The sequence below is a fragment of the Danio aesculapii genome, chromosome 20 (genome assembly GCF_903798145.1).
Source record: "Danio aesculapii chromosome 20, fDanAes4.1, whole genome shotgun sequence".
Lineage (NCBI taxonomy): Eukaryota > Metazoa > Chordata > Actinopteri > Cypriniformes > Danionidae > Danio > Danio aesculapii.
Genome location: NC_079454.1, coordinates 33991116 through 34007483, shown reverse-complemented (window position 1 = coordinate 34007483; position 16368 = coordinate 33991116). Strand labels below are relative to the sequence as shown.

At 36.2% G+C, this 16368-nt stretch overlaps 1 protein-coding gene across 1 annotated transcript in view; it reads left to right on the top strand.

Annotated features, from left to right (window-relative positions):
* nbas (NBAS subunit of NRZ tethering complex) overlaps positions 1 to 16368 on the top strand; it is a 350427-nt gene that overhangs the window by 107384 nt on the left and 226675 nt on the right. Inside the window, 3 exon segments of the mRNA XM_056480954.1 lie at positions 3516 to 3638; positions 3743 to 3845; positions 11133 to 11362. Of these exon segments, the coding sequence (XP_056336929.1) occupies positions 3516 to 3638; positions 3743 to 3845; positions 11133 to 11362 (456 nt within the window).

Below are 16368 nucleotides of genomic sequence, written 5' to 3'. Positions count from 1 at the left end.
GTATTTTGACCTACTGCCATTTTCTGGGAAAATAAATGGGCTAAATGACTAGTTTTATTTGAAAGAAATATTATCACACTAACATTTCACTCAAACGCTTATCTAATAAATCAACGAAATTCTACAGAAACTGAGCATTTTCAAATGGTCTCTTTTTTTTCAAAACTGTATATAGTGACAGATTTCTAAAGAGAAAGATTTCGTTAAATGCTTTTACATAATTATAAATAAATACAAATGTTTTACAATTAGCATAGTTTCGGACTGATCTTGTAACGCTGAAGACTAGAGTACTGATGATGTGTAGTATGAAGGCTTACAAGTCTGTTATGTCTGCTGCAAAATCATCTTATTATGCTGGTCTAATTGGGGTTGGTGTGGAATTATTATAAGTTTTTTTTTTTTTTGGTTAACACTTTTTGGTTGCACCAATTGATACTTCTAATCTCCATAATTTTTTCCACAGAGCTGTGTTATGCATTCATGCTCTTTTTTTTTCAATATGAAAATTAAACTCATCCATCATAAATTGGTTCCACCTAGCTCGGATGATAACGTTGTTCATTCTGGAATTCATTGTCATCAGTGTTTTCTTCAGTTTCTTACCTTCCTACTTTTACACTTACTATAGTTGAGGAAATTTGTTCCATTGTTCAATTATCTAAAACTGACACTTCTCAGCTGGATCCATTAAGACTTGCTTGGTTAAAGCTGCTTTACCTTTCCTTTCATCTTTAATCACTGACATTTATGCATGCTTCTCATCTTTCTGGTACAGTCTCCACTGCTTTTAAAACTGAACTTCTTCACACTGTAAAAGGTTTCACTTGGATAAACGTACAAACTCAACTTAAGTTCACCAGCTGATTTGAAAATGTGAGTCAACTTAACTTACAAGATATTTAAATAACTCAACATCTTAAGTTGAAACAAAGAATCTCTCTAAGCAGCTGGTGATTTAGAGTTTGTAAGTTTAACTAAGTGAAACCTTTTACAGTGCAGTAACACAGATTATCAATAACCCTGGGGCAGATATTAACAAATTATGTAATTTTAGTCCCACCTCAAATGTATTTTTTCCGTCAAAAAAAAAAAATACTTGAAATGATACCAGATCTGAAATAATTTATCACTAAATAGTTTATGTGAACAGTTTTATTCTGGGTTTCATTCATACCAAAGTGTTGAGACTGCACTTTTGATGATCTCTAATGGTTTACTAGTCGCAGATACAGGTCTTCAATCAATATTTGTTTTGCTAGACTTAACTATTGCATTTGACACCATTTCTTACTCCATATTGTTAAGTAGTTTGGAGTCTTTAGGAATTACTGGTACAGCTTTGTTTTTATTGATGGACCACACAATTTAAACAGTTCAAATCAAAGCTCACTTATGCTGTATTCCTCAGGGTTTGGTTTTGAGACCTCTTCTGTTTCTTATGTACAATTTACCTGTTGCCATAATTTTTTTGTAAATTTGATATTCACTTTAATTGTGATGCTGATGACACTCAACTTCGGCCCAATCCCAATCCTACCCCTTAGCCCTTAGCCTTACCCCTACCCCTGGTTTTGTGGGATGGGGTTGGGGTGTCCCAATTTTCTTTAGCTTTAAGGCGTTGGGCTAAGGGGAAGGGGTAGACACCCCTTCGAACGGAGATTTTCAGGACCACACTCAAAACCAAGGGGGACGAAATTTTCCAAGAAATTTTACAACAAGCACATGTTTTGATATATTCATAACCGTGTTCGTGTTTTACAGTCATGCTTTAAAAAAAAAAAAGCTAAAATAAAAACCGCAAAATTTCGCTATCTATAATTCATAACAATAACTCCTGTATAGTAGTACCACAACATTATGACACTTGAAAACCGTGTCAGTAATGTCTACTGGCGGGAAATTACCTTTTTACAGTGTCTGCTATAATGTTAAGGTGTTTTTGGTGTGTTTACATAGATGAATATGGCCACTGTTTAAATGCACAGTACAGTTACAATTTTACTGCCACATTATATTGTTATGATAACATAATATATGCCTTCAGTGATTTCCTGAAGATAAATACCAAAAAATAAAACAACTGGAAGAACTACAGCAGTCGCGTACAAAAATAGAATTGGGATTGGGCCTTCATCTCTCATCAAAACCTTCAATGTTTCCTTCTTTTACTCCTGCTGAGTGTTTTGCAGAATTTAAATCTTGGTTTTCATGTTACTTATCGACTTAATATTAAAATTGAAATTCTTCTTGTTGGCTCAAAAACACAATAAAAAAGTCAAACATTTCCTCTGTGAATTTAGATAATTTCTCAATTCCTGTGTCTAATCGATTAAAGATTTGGGTGTCATCTGTGAAATAACCTTGTTCTTTGAAGCTTATAACAATATCGTTAATTGTTCTGCATTCTTCTGTATGAAGAATATTAATCACCTTCATCCTGTCGTTTCATTGAAGAGTACTGCTACTCTTGTGCATATTCTTTTAATATCAAGAATTGAGTAATGGTCTGAGGGCAAGTGTCCACCAAAGCTTTTTTGTGCTGCTGGAAACGCTGTTGCTCTTCCTAAAAGTCTCAGCTGTGAGAGCTTCCTACCCCACAACAGTTTCTCAACAGTTTCTTGTTTTGTTTCTAAATTCCAGCAGTCTTCTATCTCCCTTCACTGCCCAAACCTTGACGTTTAAGTGCATTCTAAGACAGCTACTAAACTCGCATAATAGACTCACTGTTGGAGCATTTAAAACATGCATAAAATGTAAAACAGAAGCTAGCCGATTTTCAATCGCTGCATAATATCATTGAGCCTGCTGCAGCCGTGGTACAGCAGCAAAATTGCTTGGCTATTAGGCTGGAGAGAAAGTATAATTCCTAGCCATATCAGTCTAGAAAATAGCTTTTAAATTTGAATTTTCCATCGGTCTTGGCACACGATGTAACTACAGAAGATTCAAGCTTTAAATAGGAGATGTATAGAAACTGTTTGGTCATTTTAAAGCAAGATGCTAATGGCCTAGTCTAATTCAATGATTTATGCAAAGCTAAGCTAAACACGCTCCCACCAGACCCAGAAATTGGCTGAATGGATTAAAAACTATTTAACTCAACTGCTTAACTCTAGGGACTTGTAAAAATGAGCCTAGTTTCAAACAAAAAATATAGTGTTCCTTAAATGGCTGTTGTTGACTTCATTTTATTATCACTGGACTATTCAATGTGTCCTTCAATGCCCTGAAAGGCACCTATAAATAAAACGTATAATAATAATTCAGAAAATTCAGCTTTTTATCACAAAGTAATGCCATGTCAATTATATTGAAATAGAAACAATTATTTTACAATGTAATAATGTGATCAGTTACATGCAGCATTGGACAGTGTAGGAGATAAGAAACTCGAACTTTTGAACAGTATTGTACAAAAATAGAATTGAATCTTCTCATAGTAATAAGGCTTTAAGTAAACTCCATTTTAAGCAGTTTTATTTAAATCAGGATCTTTTTCTGTCTCTCCACAGTGTTGCTGAGGTGTTGGAGAAGCACGGTCTCCAGAAGCCCATCTTCTTTGTGAGAAACAGTCAGAACAGCAAAGAGGAAGCTCACCAGCTGATGGTCCGACTCACCCGTCACACAGGACGCAAGTATGACACCCATACACAACCAAACAGGCATACACAGTCTCAGCTAGCTTGGCATTTCCCTGAACACTCATGTGCACCTGTTCCACTGTTTGTTTTTTGCTTAGAAACCCTCCTGTGAGTGAGACCGTGTGGAGAAGTTTACTTCAAGATCTCCTGGACATGCAGCAGAATGTGTACACCTGTCTAGAGCCAGAGGCTTGCCATCAGGTACTAAACTATAATAAAATATATAATAATTGTGCAATATCGCACTAGTGAGTGACTGCATATTCATAATAAGAATATTACTTTAAATGTCCACTGAGTAAAGTGTTGTCAGTGGTTTAAGACTATTTGGATTTTTTTAATAAAGGGCAGTGCATTTCTTGGTTGCATCTTACAAGGTGTTGTCAGAAGTAGAAATAATGTCCTTGTTTACAGAACAACCTTGTCTCATTCATTTATTGAAGTATGGGTATCACTTTATTTTGATGGTCTCTTTAATGCATTTTGTTGAATTTAAGTTACATGCCAACTAATTCTCATTAGACTACAAGAAGACTGTTAGGTTGGGGTTTGGGCTAGTGTAGGTTGACATGTACTTGCAAAGTTTCTTAGGCTCAATTTACACTGCACTGTTCAAGTGACTCAATTCGGATTTTTTTTCTCCCATGTGGCACAGATCGGATATGGCCCATGTACGTGTAAGCAGGAACAAATCACATGGATTCCGATTTACTCAAATCAGATTCAGGCCTTGTTCATATGTGGAAATTTATCCGATATGAATCGGATCTGTGCCCTCGTGTCTGCAGTGTAAGCAGGTAGATCGGATTTTCACCTGTCAATGAGAGTCACACGTCATTAAAAACCATAGCGAATTACGTCAAGTCTGACGCTTTCTTTTCAGAACAGACTTCAGCCGAGTCCCAAACCTTAAATCTCATACACGTGACATTAGGATACCTGCTGGTTTAAAAAAAGCCTATATATCAAAAGAAGATGGATAAATGAGAACCTTTCTGTCATAAACTATAGTAAAACAGCTCGTCAAAAGCTGCGAATAGATAGCATACAGGAATAGAGAAAAGAGCACTCTTTAATTATCAGCTGTTAGTCAGCGCCCGCTCTTTTTTTTTTTCCTAGTCATTGTGCCTTTGCCGTGTGCTGTGTAAATGCAGACAATCGGATACGAGTCACTTTTAAAAGGTCTTTAAAAAAATTGGATACAGTCACAAAATCGGAATTGATCATCAAGATCTGCAGTGTAAATGCAGCCTTATAGGCCCTATTTACACTAATACGTTTTAGTTTTAAAACAGCGTTTTAAAATGAAAACGATCTGCATCCACACTGGCGTTTCACCTAGCGTTTCTGAACAACTCTTCGTCCACACTACACCGCTGAAAACGCACATCACGTGACCACACACACTCTGGCATGCACTGCAGCGATGAGAGCTGTGCACGTCGGATTGTTCATCAAGGATCTACCGCTGGATCTAATCTCTTTATATTTGTTAAACGTGATATTTAATTAATTTTGTCTATATCTAACCACATATTCCACGACTCTTTAAAATCTACTTGTTCTCGGGTAACGTGTTTTGACTGAGCACAAAGAAAAGTTAATATATTTATTTATGTAACCACGTACACAGATTCTGCACATTTGACTGATTGCTTGTCTTTATTTCCTATATTGTATAAACTTATTGTACGTTACACTTTTATAATGGCCATTATTGATTATTAAAACTGATATTAAGAGAAAAGGACAGGATATGTTTCGCATTTTCAATAAAAATGAAAAAAGGCTGTTCTGTTATAGGCTCCGTTTTGTTATAAATATGCATACAGTGAAGATGATGCTCATATAAATATGTGTCTACACGACCCCTCAACATTTTTGGTGTCTGTTAAGTTGCTAATATCAAAATAAAAATAGCAGTTCCCTAAATCATGTTTTCATTTTATTGTTGAGATTGTGAAACAACGAAGCCAGGGTGATGTGAATGATGTTATAAAGTACACCGTTCCCTACCCAGCGTGTCCTCAGGTGTTTGTTTTCTATATTAAACTTGCGAAGTCTGAACTTACAAGGAGAGGATGCATGACTGAACTTTGTGTAGGCTACTTAATATTGAGAAAAAAGCCCCAATCAGCAACCACGCCTCTGTTTTCCGATGTCTCCGTTTTTCCCCATCCACACTGAGACGGAGCAGCACCATTTTAAAATGAAAATGACCTCCTCAGCGTTTTCAAAAAGCTTCAATTTTCGGCTCTTGAAAATTCTGGAGGTAATTGGAGATACTCTATTTGTGCTTTGCGCATGTTTGTTTGCTTCTTCATTAAATGGATAGTTCACCCATAATTGTCTTTTACTCACCCTTTACTTGTTTCAAGCCTTCTTGAGATTTAATATTCTGTTAAACACAAAAGAAGATATTCTGAAGAAAGAAACCTGTAACCATTGACTTTCATAGCATTTGTTTTTCCTACTATGGAAGTCAGTGGTTGCAGGTTTTTTGTGTTCAACACAAGAAAGAAACTCATTAAGGTCTGGAACCGCTTGAGGTTGACTAATAGTCAGTTATTTGCCTTTTTTTTTGGGTGAACTATCCCTTCAAGTAAGTTACTTTGGAAGATTAGTTACAGCACATTGTAGATGATAAAAATTGTGACCTACTTCAGAAAGTATGCATTATTTTTATTTTTACTCTTACTATTGGAACTTGTCACAAAGCTGTTAATTCTATTACGCTAGACAGTGTATTATTCTTCTAACTGTAGCAGTTTATTTTGTTTTCTAAGTGTTATAGTGATCGTTAAACTTGACTTTTTTTTACCATTTCCTTTTTTAATCGCAGCACCAACATTATCTATCCTCTCGTTGTCGTCTGTTGTTGCTCAGCCTGGTTTTCCTTTGTGTTAGTGTATGTCCGTGCATCTGAATGTGTGAAAGAGACTCAAACTGAACATTAATCTGATGCCAACAGCGGGCTTTGTCTGTTTGCTCTGTAATTTAGCAGCATTCTCTAACGAGCCTGCATTCCCATCTTCATCGATTTCTTCATCACAATCAAGCAGAGCTGAACTCGCCGTCAGGAGTTCATCTTTAACGCTGCACCGCTCGACTAAAAACAACAACCAAAAAAAAAATCAACAAACGAGAATTATCCTTCAACCTGTACTCGTTTCCAATTGCTCTTACCCAGTTCCTGTCAGTACGGGCTCCAGCAATGTATTTTTCTCCAGGCTACGGAAAGACGATCCCAGATGAGCAGTAAATTGAAAGTTCTGAGAGGAAAATGAAAGAAGTTGGATGTAGTTTTAAGGAATTGGCATTCTCTCCATTCGCCCTCTGCGTCTGGGTCCATTTGACGGAGTGCAGCAGAGTTGCTTTGAAATCTCTTCAATAGCTAAACAGCTAATGAACTTGCGCAGACCTCGGCGAGCAGCTCTAAACTCCGCTTCTCTTCTGTGGGTGTGCATTAGGAACGGCTCATTGGCTTGCAGACTGAGCAGAGGCGGATATTTCATTTGTGTGGTGTTGGGAGTTAACCGGTTTATAGTTATAGGTGCAATGTGCACTGAAGATATTGGATCCTCTAATGCAGACAGATTAAAGCACTTGCAGATTATATTTCTAAAGACCACATAAAACTCCAAGAGCCGCAGATAATGACATTGAGGTTTTGTGACCAAACACCACCTGCAAGTTATTTATGTAGATATTTATTTATATATAGAGTTAAAAATAGACACTTTCTAATTTACTGGGCAAGATATGTACCGTAGCTTTTTTATTTATTTATGCTTATTTTAGAAGTCTTTTTCTGTTTTTCTGTTGTCATTTAATTTAGTACTGAAATCTTAATATGCTCAAAAGACCTTCACTTATTTAAATTTATTAAAAAAAAAAAGAAAAAAAAAATATATTTAACTAAACTGTAAAATCGTATTAAGTGTTTACTTCCGGAGTATTATTGGATTTATTATTTTATTGTTTTAAATATTACATTTTTAAATAGTGAATATTTAACATGTTTATATGTCTAAAACGACATTTAAAAAGCTTCTAACAAGTGATAAAACCACTAAAATTAAGGTGAAAACTGGAAATAAGAAAATAAAAATGCTTTCAAACTATTAATAAATACCACAGGAGCACCTCAATAGCTATGTTTTCATCCAAAAATGTGAATTTACTCTATGCGCAAAACTGGAATATCGCATAAAAGACCTGCGAATAAAGCAGCATTTCATTCCGGTGAGTCAAAGCAAACAAAATTGTCACTTCCTGATTAACTGGCACCAAATATCAACAGTAAAAGAAATTTGTTGCGGTAGGAGAAGCTGCATTAATCTTTTCTTCATTTAATAAATGACTTGCACCTCAGAAGGCAATCCTGACATTCAGTGAACGCGCGGTGGCGTTTGAAGGCATGAGATGCAGAGCACAGACACTCTTGATTCTAAGGGTCATTAATAATATACTGTAATAACACTAATACTGAAATGGTTGAGGCATTTTACAATGACCAAAACAGCATTTCAGATGTTCTACAATATGCTCAGCTTGCTGGTTTGTCCATTCACACACATTTTTATCATCACATGATCTCTTTTAACAAAATCACATGACCTTTTTTAATGCGCATACTGCAATTTGCAGTTTATGCGCATCTTTTCTCAATGGATAAAAAGTTTATCCTACTCAGTTATGCGCATATTTTTTGGCACATTTTCAAAATTTAACATCCAATAGCAGTAATTTAACACGGTTTAAACATGAAAGTGTGCTCTTAACATTACCACACACAAAATAATGGGCAGCAAATATATCTGTGTGTGAATAGCAGAATGGATCAAGGCAGAATGGCCTAGTTCTGTATATTATTTATTAAAGCTTATTCTTTTAATTTTACAATGTTTTAATGAGTGAACTTTTATGAAGAGCAGCAGAACACAGCTGATGTCTTACTCTGTCTAAATGTATCTGAAGGCAGCACTGAAATTACCCACAGCATCACAGCTGTTGCGCAGAGCTGCTCCTGAGATTGCGTTGTCATTAAATTCTCAGTTTTTGATATTTCTCCTGTAGTGATTCTGTCTCATCGGCCATTGACTAAAGACAGCTGATTAATTGCCACACCTGAGCTCTTCTTCCTCTGGGTCTGTGCTACACGCTGCTAATTCTCTTTCTCTGTCTTTCTCAACCACTTTCTTAATGTGAACTGATACTGTTAAAGTGTTAGTTCACCTTAAACATGTAAATTATGTTATTAATTACTCATCTTCATGTCGCTCCAGTCCCTTGAGACCTTTGTCTATCTTCAAAACACAAATTAAGATATTCCTTGGGATCTGTTAAAGACCTATTCATTTGGATCTGTTAAACCATGATCCATTTCCTAATTTGTATCATGGATTATTGTCAAGGGATTTTTTAAAAGTCAAATATTTTATTGAAATGAGAACAGATGTTGCATCTGGAAAAGAGTGTCTGGCTTTGGATAAATGAATTTTTGCATCATGGTGTAAGGTATTAAAATGAAAAAACAATGAAAGCTTAGGGTACAAGTTTTGGAGGATTTTCAGTGGAGATTATTGCATGTATAGAAGCCGTTTCTGTAAATTATTTTGTTTCTGGGATTCATCCATTACATTGGTCTGATTTGTTCTTTCTGTTTACGAAGAGAAACAGAATTTCTTATGTTAGTGTAACAGAGGCCAGCTAGCGAAGTGCTATGAAGGTAAACCTCACTCCTCTGACGTCAAAAGGTGCTCTAGCGACAGACGCAAGAGAGACCATGGTCTTTAGCCTAATTGTTAGAGCAACCGACTCCCATACAAAGAATCGACGGTTCGATCCCAGCTCAGACCGGGTTGGGTGCTGTAGGACCGGTGGGTTACTTTTGGGGGCTCGTCCGGGATGGGAGTAAGGTTTGGGGGAGTGAGTGTAACAGAGGCCAACTAGCAAAGTGCTATGCAGGTAAACCTCACTCCTCTGACGTAAAGGGTGCTCTAGCAACAGACGCTAGAGAGGCCATGGTCTTTAGCCTCCTTTTTAGAGCAACCGACTCCCTTCCAAAGAATCGACGGTTAGATCCCAGCTCAGACCTGGGTTGGGTGCAGTAGGACCGATAGGTTACACCTGGGGGCTTGTCTGGGATGCGTCTGTCGCTACAGCACCATTTAACGTCAGAGGATTGAGGTTTACCTGCATAGCACTTCGCTAACTGGCCTCTGTTACATTTGGATTTTGTGCAAACTTGACCCCTTTGTTTACAGATTTAAAGGGGATAGTTCACCTAAAACTGAAATTCCGTCATCATTTACTCACACTCCATCATGCTAGTATTTGTTTATCCTACTGTAGAATGGTCAATGGCTACTGGTTTCAAACATTCTTGAAAATATCTTCTTTTGTGTTCGACAATAGAAAAAGGACATTATAAAGATTTGAAATCATATGAGGGTGAGTAATTAGGGAGTACACTTTTAATTTTGGGTTAACTACAGTATCTCTGTAACTTGCCTTTTTAAATGTTGTAATGAGGGATGGTTGTAAAGTTTTATTAAACTGTAGGTCACGTATCAAAATATATATATATCATTTAATTATTTTAAGTTATTCTTTGGGATCTGTCTAACCTGAATCCATTTTCTGATTTGTATCATGGATTATTGTAAAGGGATTTTTTAAAAAGCCAAATATTTACTTGAAACAAGAACAACTGTTGTATCTGGAAAAGAGTGTCATATCAGATTTTTAAAAAGAAAGCTCTGGATAAATGAATTCACATCATGGCGTAAGGTACTAAATTTAGAAAACTGAAAATGAACTGAAATGAAATTTCGGCTATACGTTTTTGGGGATTTACAGTGGAGATTGTTGCAAGTATAGTAGCCATTGCTGTGAATTCTTTGATTTCTGGGATTAATCCTGTTGTTGGTCTTTCTGTTTATAAACAGATCTTTCATATGGTTGGGCTTTGTGCAAATGTATGCAAAATGTTTTAACATTCTTGAAAATATCTTCTTTTGTGTTCAACAATAAAATAAGGACATTTATATAGACTTGAAATCACTTGGAAAGTGATTAAATAGGGCATACATTTTCAGTTTTGGGTGAACTCTCTTTAACTTAATCTCTTTAACTTGCCTTTTTAAATGTTTTAATGAGTTTTTCTTCTAAACATTTTCTCAGAGCCAATGTTATTTTTACAGTTTTATTCTACGTCACACACAAAAAAATGTAATTTATGTTACAAGTGTATGGCACTGTTTTGTAATTCTATAAAATCTTTTGAATTTATACAAGTCACTGAATGACCTTAAACAATCTGAATTAATTTGATGTTTCGAAGGATTTTTATATAAAATGTTCGGTGATTATTCTTTTTTTTTTTTCAGAATTTTGAATGTCAGTGCTTGATTCAGATTTACTTGTGTGAATGGTGTAGTAGAATAATAAAAGTGTTTGCAAATGTGTCTCTCATCTGCTTAGGTGTTTGTGGAGAGCCTGTTGTGTTCGAGCCGAGAGGAGAATGTGCGTCTGGCGGGTCAGTTGATGCACTGCAGTGGTGTTTCAGAGGACACTCCGGTCAGCGTGTCGCTCCGAGCTAAAGCTCACGCTCGTGTGTCTTACAGCCGCAGTGTGGAGCTGGTTCTGGCGGCCGCTCGTGAATACTTCAACTCTTCAGCCACCCTCAGTGACCCCTGCATGAGTCTGGCACGGTATGATGATCTGTTCGCCATGCAAAACGCACTAAAACACTTAGTCAGCATAGTAATAATCGTTATTGCTGATAATTGTCAAGATATTCCAGTGAGTAAGTATAAGGAAAGTGGATATTTATTTATCTATTTGTCTTTGTTCATTTGTGTATCATTATTATTATTATTATTATTATTATTATTATTATTATTATTATTATTATAAGCATTGTTGAAAGTGTTCAGTCATAGAAATATCTTGGCACAATTATTAACTCTAAACTCTCCTTTGATGAGAATTATGAAGCAGTGTGTAAAAAGGGGCACCAGCGAGTATTCTGTTTGAGAAAGTGAAATCATTTCCATATCGATAAACACATGATGATTTTATTTTACCATGCTTTTCTTGAATCCGTTTTATCTTTTACTTTGGTGTCATGCTTTGGGAACATTTCTGTTAAGAATAAAAACACACTAAATCAAATAGTGAAGTAGTCCAGTAAGCTGACTGGGGTTTCACTAGCCAATCTAGAGGCTGTGTACAGTTTTAAGTGACACTGCTCAACAACTTCCTACAGTCAGAGTTTCAGCTTTTTTCTTCTGGTCGCAGGTTTTTAGTATCAAGCTGTAGAACTAAACGATACAAATATAGTTTCATACCAGCAGTACTAGACATTTAAGTAAAGCATAGACTTGGGGGGGGGGGGGGGGGGGGGGGGGGGGGGGTGACGGGGGATTGAATTGAAGTGACTATTTATTTATCCTTTATACTTTTATTTTATTTATTTTTATTTTACATTAAACGATACATAAACAGTTTCATACCATCAGGCATTAGACATTTAAATAAAGCATAGACTTGAGGGGGTGAGGGGGAAATGAATTGAGGTGATTATTTTTTATTCTTTATTGCTTTATTTTATTTATTTATTTTTTTTCTATTTCTATTTAAAATTTTATATTTTAAATTAAACTATACAAAAATAGTTTAATACCAGCAGCAGGGGGAGTGAATTGAAGTGATTATTTACTTCTTTATTTTATTTTATTTTATTTTATTTTATTTTATTTTATTTTATTTTATTTTTTATTTTTATAATTTTAATTTTAATTTACTTTACTTTATTATTTATTTTTATTTTATATTTATTTATATATTTATTTAATTATTTTTATTTTATTTGTTTTTTGTCAATATGTTTGTGTGGCACTGTTGTGAAATGAGGACTCTTGACGGCAAACCAAGTGTAACTTCGGGTGTAAGTAAAGTAACCTAACCTTATTATTATCATAATGACATTTAATAATTATTATTTTTATACTTACTTTACTCATACAAAATGAATATTCCAATATAATATTCCAAATTAATTAAGTTTGTGCCATTAAAGTATTTTATTATTTATTACTATTATTTATTCATTTTAATTATTTGTTAATTTATTCATTAGTTCATGAATTTATTTATTTTAAAATGTATTATAGTATTTTTTTTCTCATTTTAATTATCCAAAATGGACTTCACTAATATAATATCCCAAATATCTCAATTTAATATGCAGCATTTCAAATTGTTATTATAAAGCTTGTTTTAACAGTTTTTCTATATACATTTAAAAAATACATATATCTTAAAGCAAGGGTCTCAAACTCGCAAATGTTCCTGTTAATCTCATATGTAAATGGCAGCAAAATTCATAAAAACAGTGTTTTTTTCAGTATTCCAGTCTATGTTCCAGTCTACTTGAATAATGTAGGTGATCATCATGTGTAGCATATGTCAAGAAATATGCACTGACAGAGGGAGCAGAGTTAGAAACAAACTCAAGTTGAGACCAAGCAATCAAACCGCGTGTGAAAATAGCCTGAAACTACCAGCCTCTTCAAACTTTTGTGTCTGTTGTGTGAGGAGCTTATGATGAAAGAGAAAGAAAACCCCGCAGGAATCAAACCGTCCGACGTCATTCTGGTCTGAGCCCAGCCCTTCACAATGGCTATTATTGGTTTAATTAGCTGCCATAATGAGAGATGGACTCCATCAGAGACAGACAGACAGTCGGTCGCTCACTTCCGCCCTGCAGCTCTGGGTTAATGTGTTTCCAGTCTCTGTCTGTCTGTCTGTTGTTGTTGTTGTGTTGGACTGGCGCACCGAGGGTGACAGACTGCGGCCCTTGAGCGATGGGCCGTGCTGCAAAGTGGGTCAATAATTAGGCCGTCGTCTGTTCATGGGCTGGAAACTGGACGAGCCGCCACTCCATATGCATTCACTCGCGGCTCACATCACTGTCATTCTCTCAAATGCTCATGCCAGTGTCAGACAGGAGACTCAGATGGACAGTAATTACAAGTTTAATGTTTAAATTATAGGACTTCCACCACCGTTTAGAGAGACTGAAAGATTGAAAACAAAATGGAGAGAGAATACGCCAGTGAGGGAGAAACTAAGGAATCTATTTATCTATCTATCTAAGCATCTGAAGTGCATGGCACAGGAGCTCTTATAACATGTTCAAATCCACTTTTGCTATGATCTACCCGGCTCATGATCTAAAAGCTGTCCTTATTTTCTTAACGTGTTATGGGTGTGTTTGGTTCGTATCATGTGTTAAATCAATCAGAGTCTTATCTTCCGTTGCTTTTAAGAGCAAGTTTTAGTGGAACCACTTGCTATTTACATGGCAGACTATTTTTTTTTAAGTAGGAAAACTGAACTAGCGAGAAAACAGATCTGCTTATGCATGATGTTAAAGTGAGCAAGAAAATCTACAGAATGAGCCAGATACCACCAAAGGTGAGGAAGGCATGAGAGGCGGTTGTTATGTTTATATACACTCACCGGCCACTTTATTAGGTACAACTGCTCATTAACACCAATTTCTTATCAGCCAATCACATGTCAGCAACTCAATGCATTAAGGCATGTAGACATGTTCAAGACGATCTGCTGCAGTTCAAACCAAGAATCAGAATGGCGAAGAAAGGTGATTTAAGTGACTTTAAACTTGGCATGGTTATTGGTGCCAGACGGGCTGGTTAGAGTATTTGAGAAACTGCTGATCTACTGGGATTTTCACGCACAGCTGTCTCTAGGGTTTACAAAGAATGGTCTGAAGAAGACTTGTTGATGCCAGAGGTGCTAGAGGAGAAAAGCAACAGTAACTCAAATAACCACTCGTTACAACCAAGGTATGCAGAAGAGCATCTCTGAACACACAACACGTCCAACCTTGAGGCAGATGGGCTACAGTAGCAGAAGACCACACCAGGTGCCACTCCTGTCAGCTAAGAACAGGAAAGTGAGGCTACAATTCGCACAGGCTCACCAAAATTGGACGATAGAAGATTGGAAGAACATTGCCTGGTCTGATGAGTCTCGATTTCTGCTGCGACATTCAGATGGTAGGGTCAGAATTTGATGTCAACAACATGAAAACATGGATCCATCCTGCCTTGTATCAACGGTTCAGGCTGGTGGTGGTGTAATGGTGTGGAGGATATTTTCTTGCCACACTTTAGGCCCATTAGTACCGATTGAGCATTGTGTCAATACCACAACCTACCTGAGTATTGTTGCTGACCATGTCCGTCCCTACATGACCGCAGTGTACCCATCTTCTGATGGCTACTTCCAGCAGGATAATGCACCATGTCATAAAGCGTGAATCATCTCAGACTGGTTTCTTGATCCTGACAATCAGTTCACTGTACTCAAATGGCCTCCACGGTCACCAGGGCTCAATCCAATAGAGCTCCTTTGGGATGTGGTGGAACGGGAGATTCACATCATGGATGTAGAGCCGTTAAATCTGCAGCAACTGTGTGATGCTTTCATGTCAATATGGAGCAAAATCTCTGAGGAATATTTACAGTACCTTGTTGAATCTATGCCAGGAAGGATTAAGGCAGTTCTGTAGGCAAACGGAGGTCTAACCCGGTACTAGTCAGGTGTACCTAATAAAGTGACCAGTGAGTGTATATATTATGTATATATTATTTATATATATTACATATATATATGAACACACCTGAAAACACCAGCTTGCCCACAGATGCACAGATGCATTTGCTATTTAAACAATGTGGGCACCAAATGTGAAAAAGGTTGTCTGCACTGGGCTGAAACTTGAAAAAACACACATTTGTATGATGGGGCCCTAGGACTGGAAAGAAATTGACAGATTTTTGCTGCTTCATTGATGGGATATATAAAGTTCTAAATCAGTCCTTTAGAAAGACTATCAGTGGTTACTTGCTAATGTTTATAAAAGGGAGATTAGTTTAAAAGGTAAAGTCCATAAATTGTAATGCTATCAGGATGTGTCTAGGGACTAGACTTGAGCCAACTGCATATCAACCACAAAGAATACCCTATAACTACCTTGTGATTAGTCTACCTAGAATACCCATTTAGTCAAGAGCATGGAGTGAGTTCTTTGCTTTTACTTGCTTGATTCCTATTAACAAAACAGACAGCGATCAGTTCTGTTTAATGCACTGCTGTCATTTTAACACACAGATTAATATGAACATGTCTTCCATTCCAGCTGTTTACATACACATATAACTGACTGTGCTTTAGTGAAATGTGTTTGCATTCAGTATAACCTTGTTTGTATTTCACAATTTATGTGCAATAATATGCTGAAGAAAACATTAGTTTAATACACACACACACCATGTGGCATCTGACATTGTCTTTCTGTGTGTGCCTCTGTTGCCTAGCAACTTTCTTCTAACAAAAACATGCGTTTCTAATAGCAAAAACATAACTTTACTACAGATGTCTTTTTCAACCTTTTAAAAAACAACATGTACACTTCAGTGAATAAAAAATTGCTTTATTATTTTTAAATATAAGATGTACAATTATTTTCTCTTAAAAATGGCCATGTACAGCATGATGTAATAACTGATCTGTAGGTTTGACTGAACATTTTTCAGACACGCCTTAGGATCATCTTCAAGTTCTGCCTTTTTCTTTAATGGTGTGTTCACACTTGACTAATTCATAAAAGAAAAAATATAGA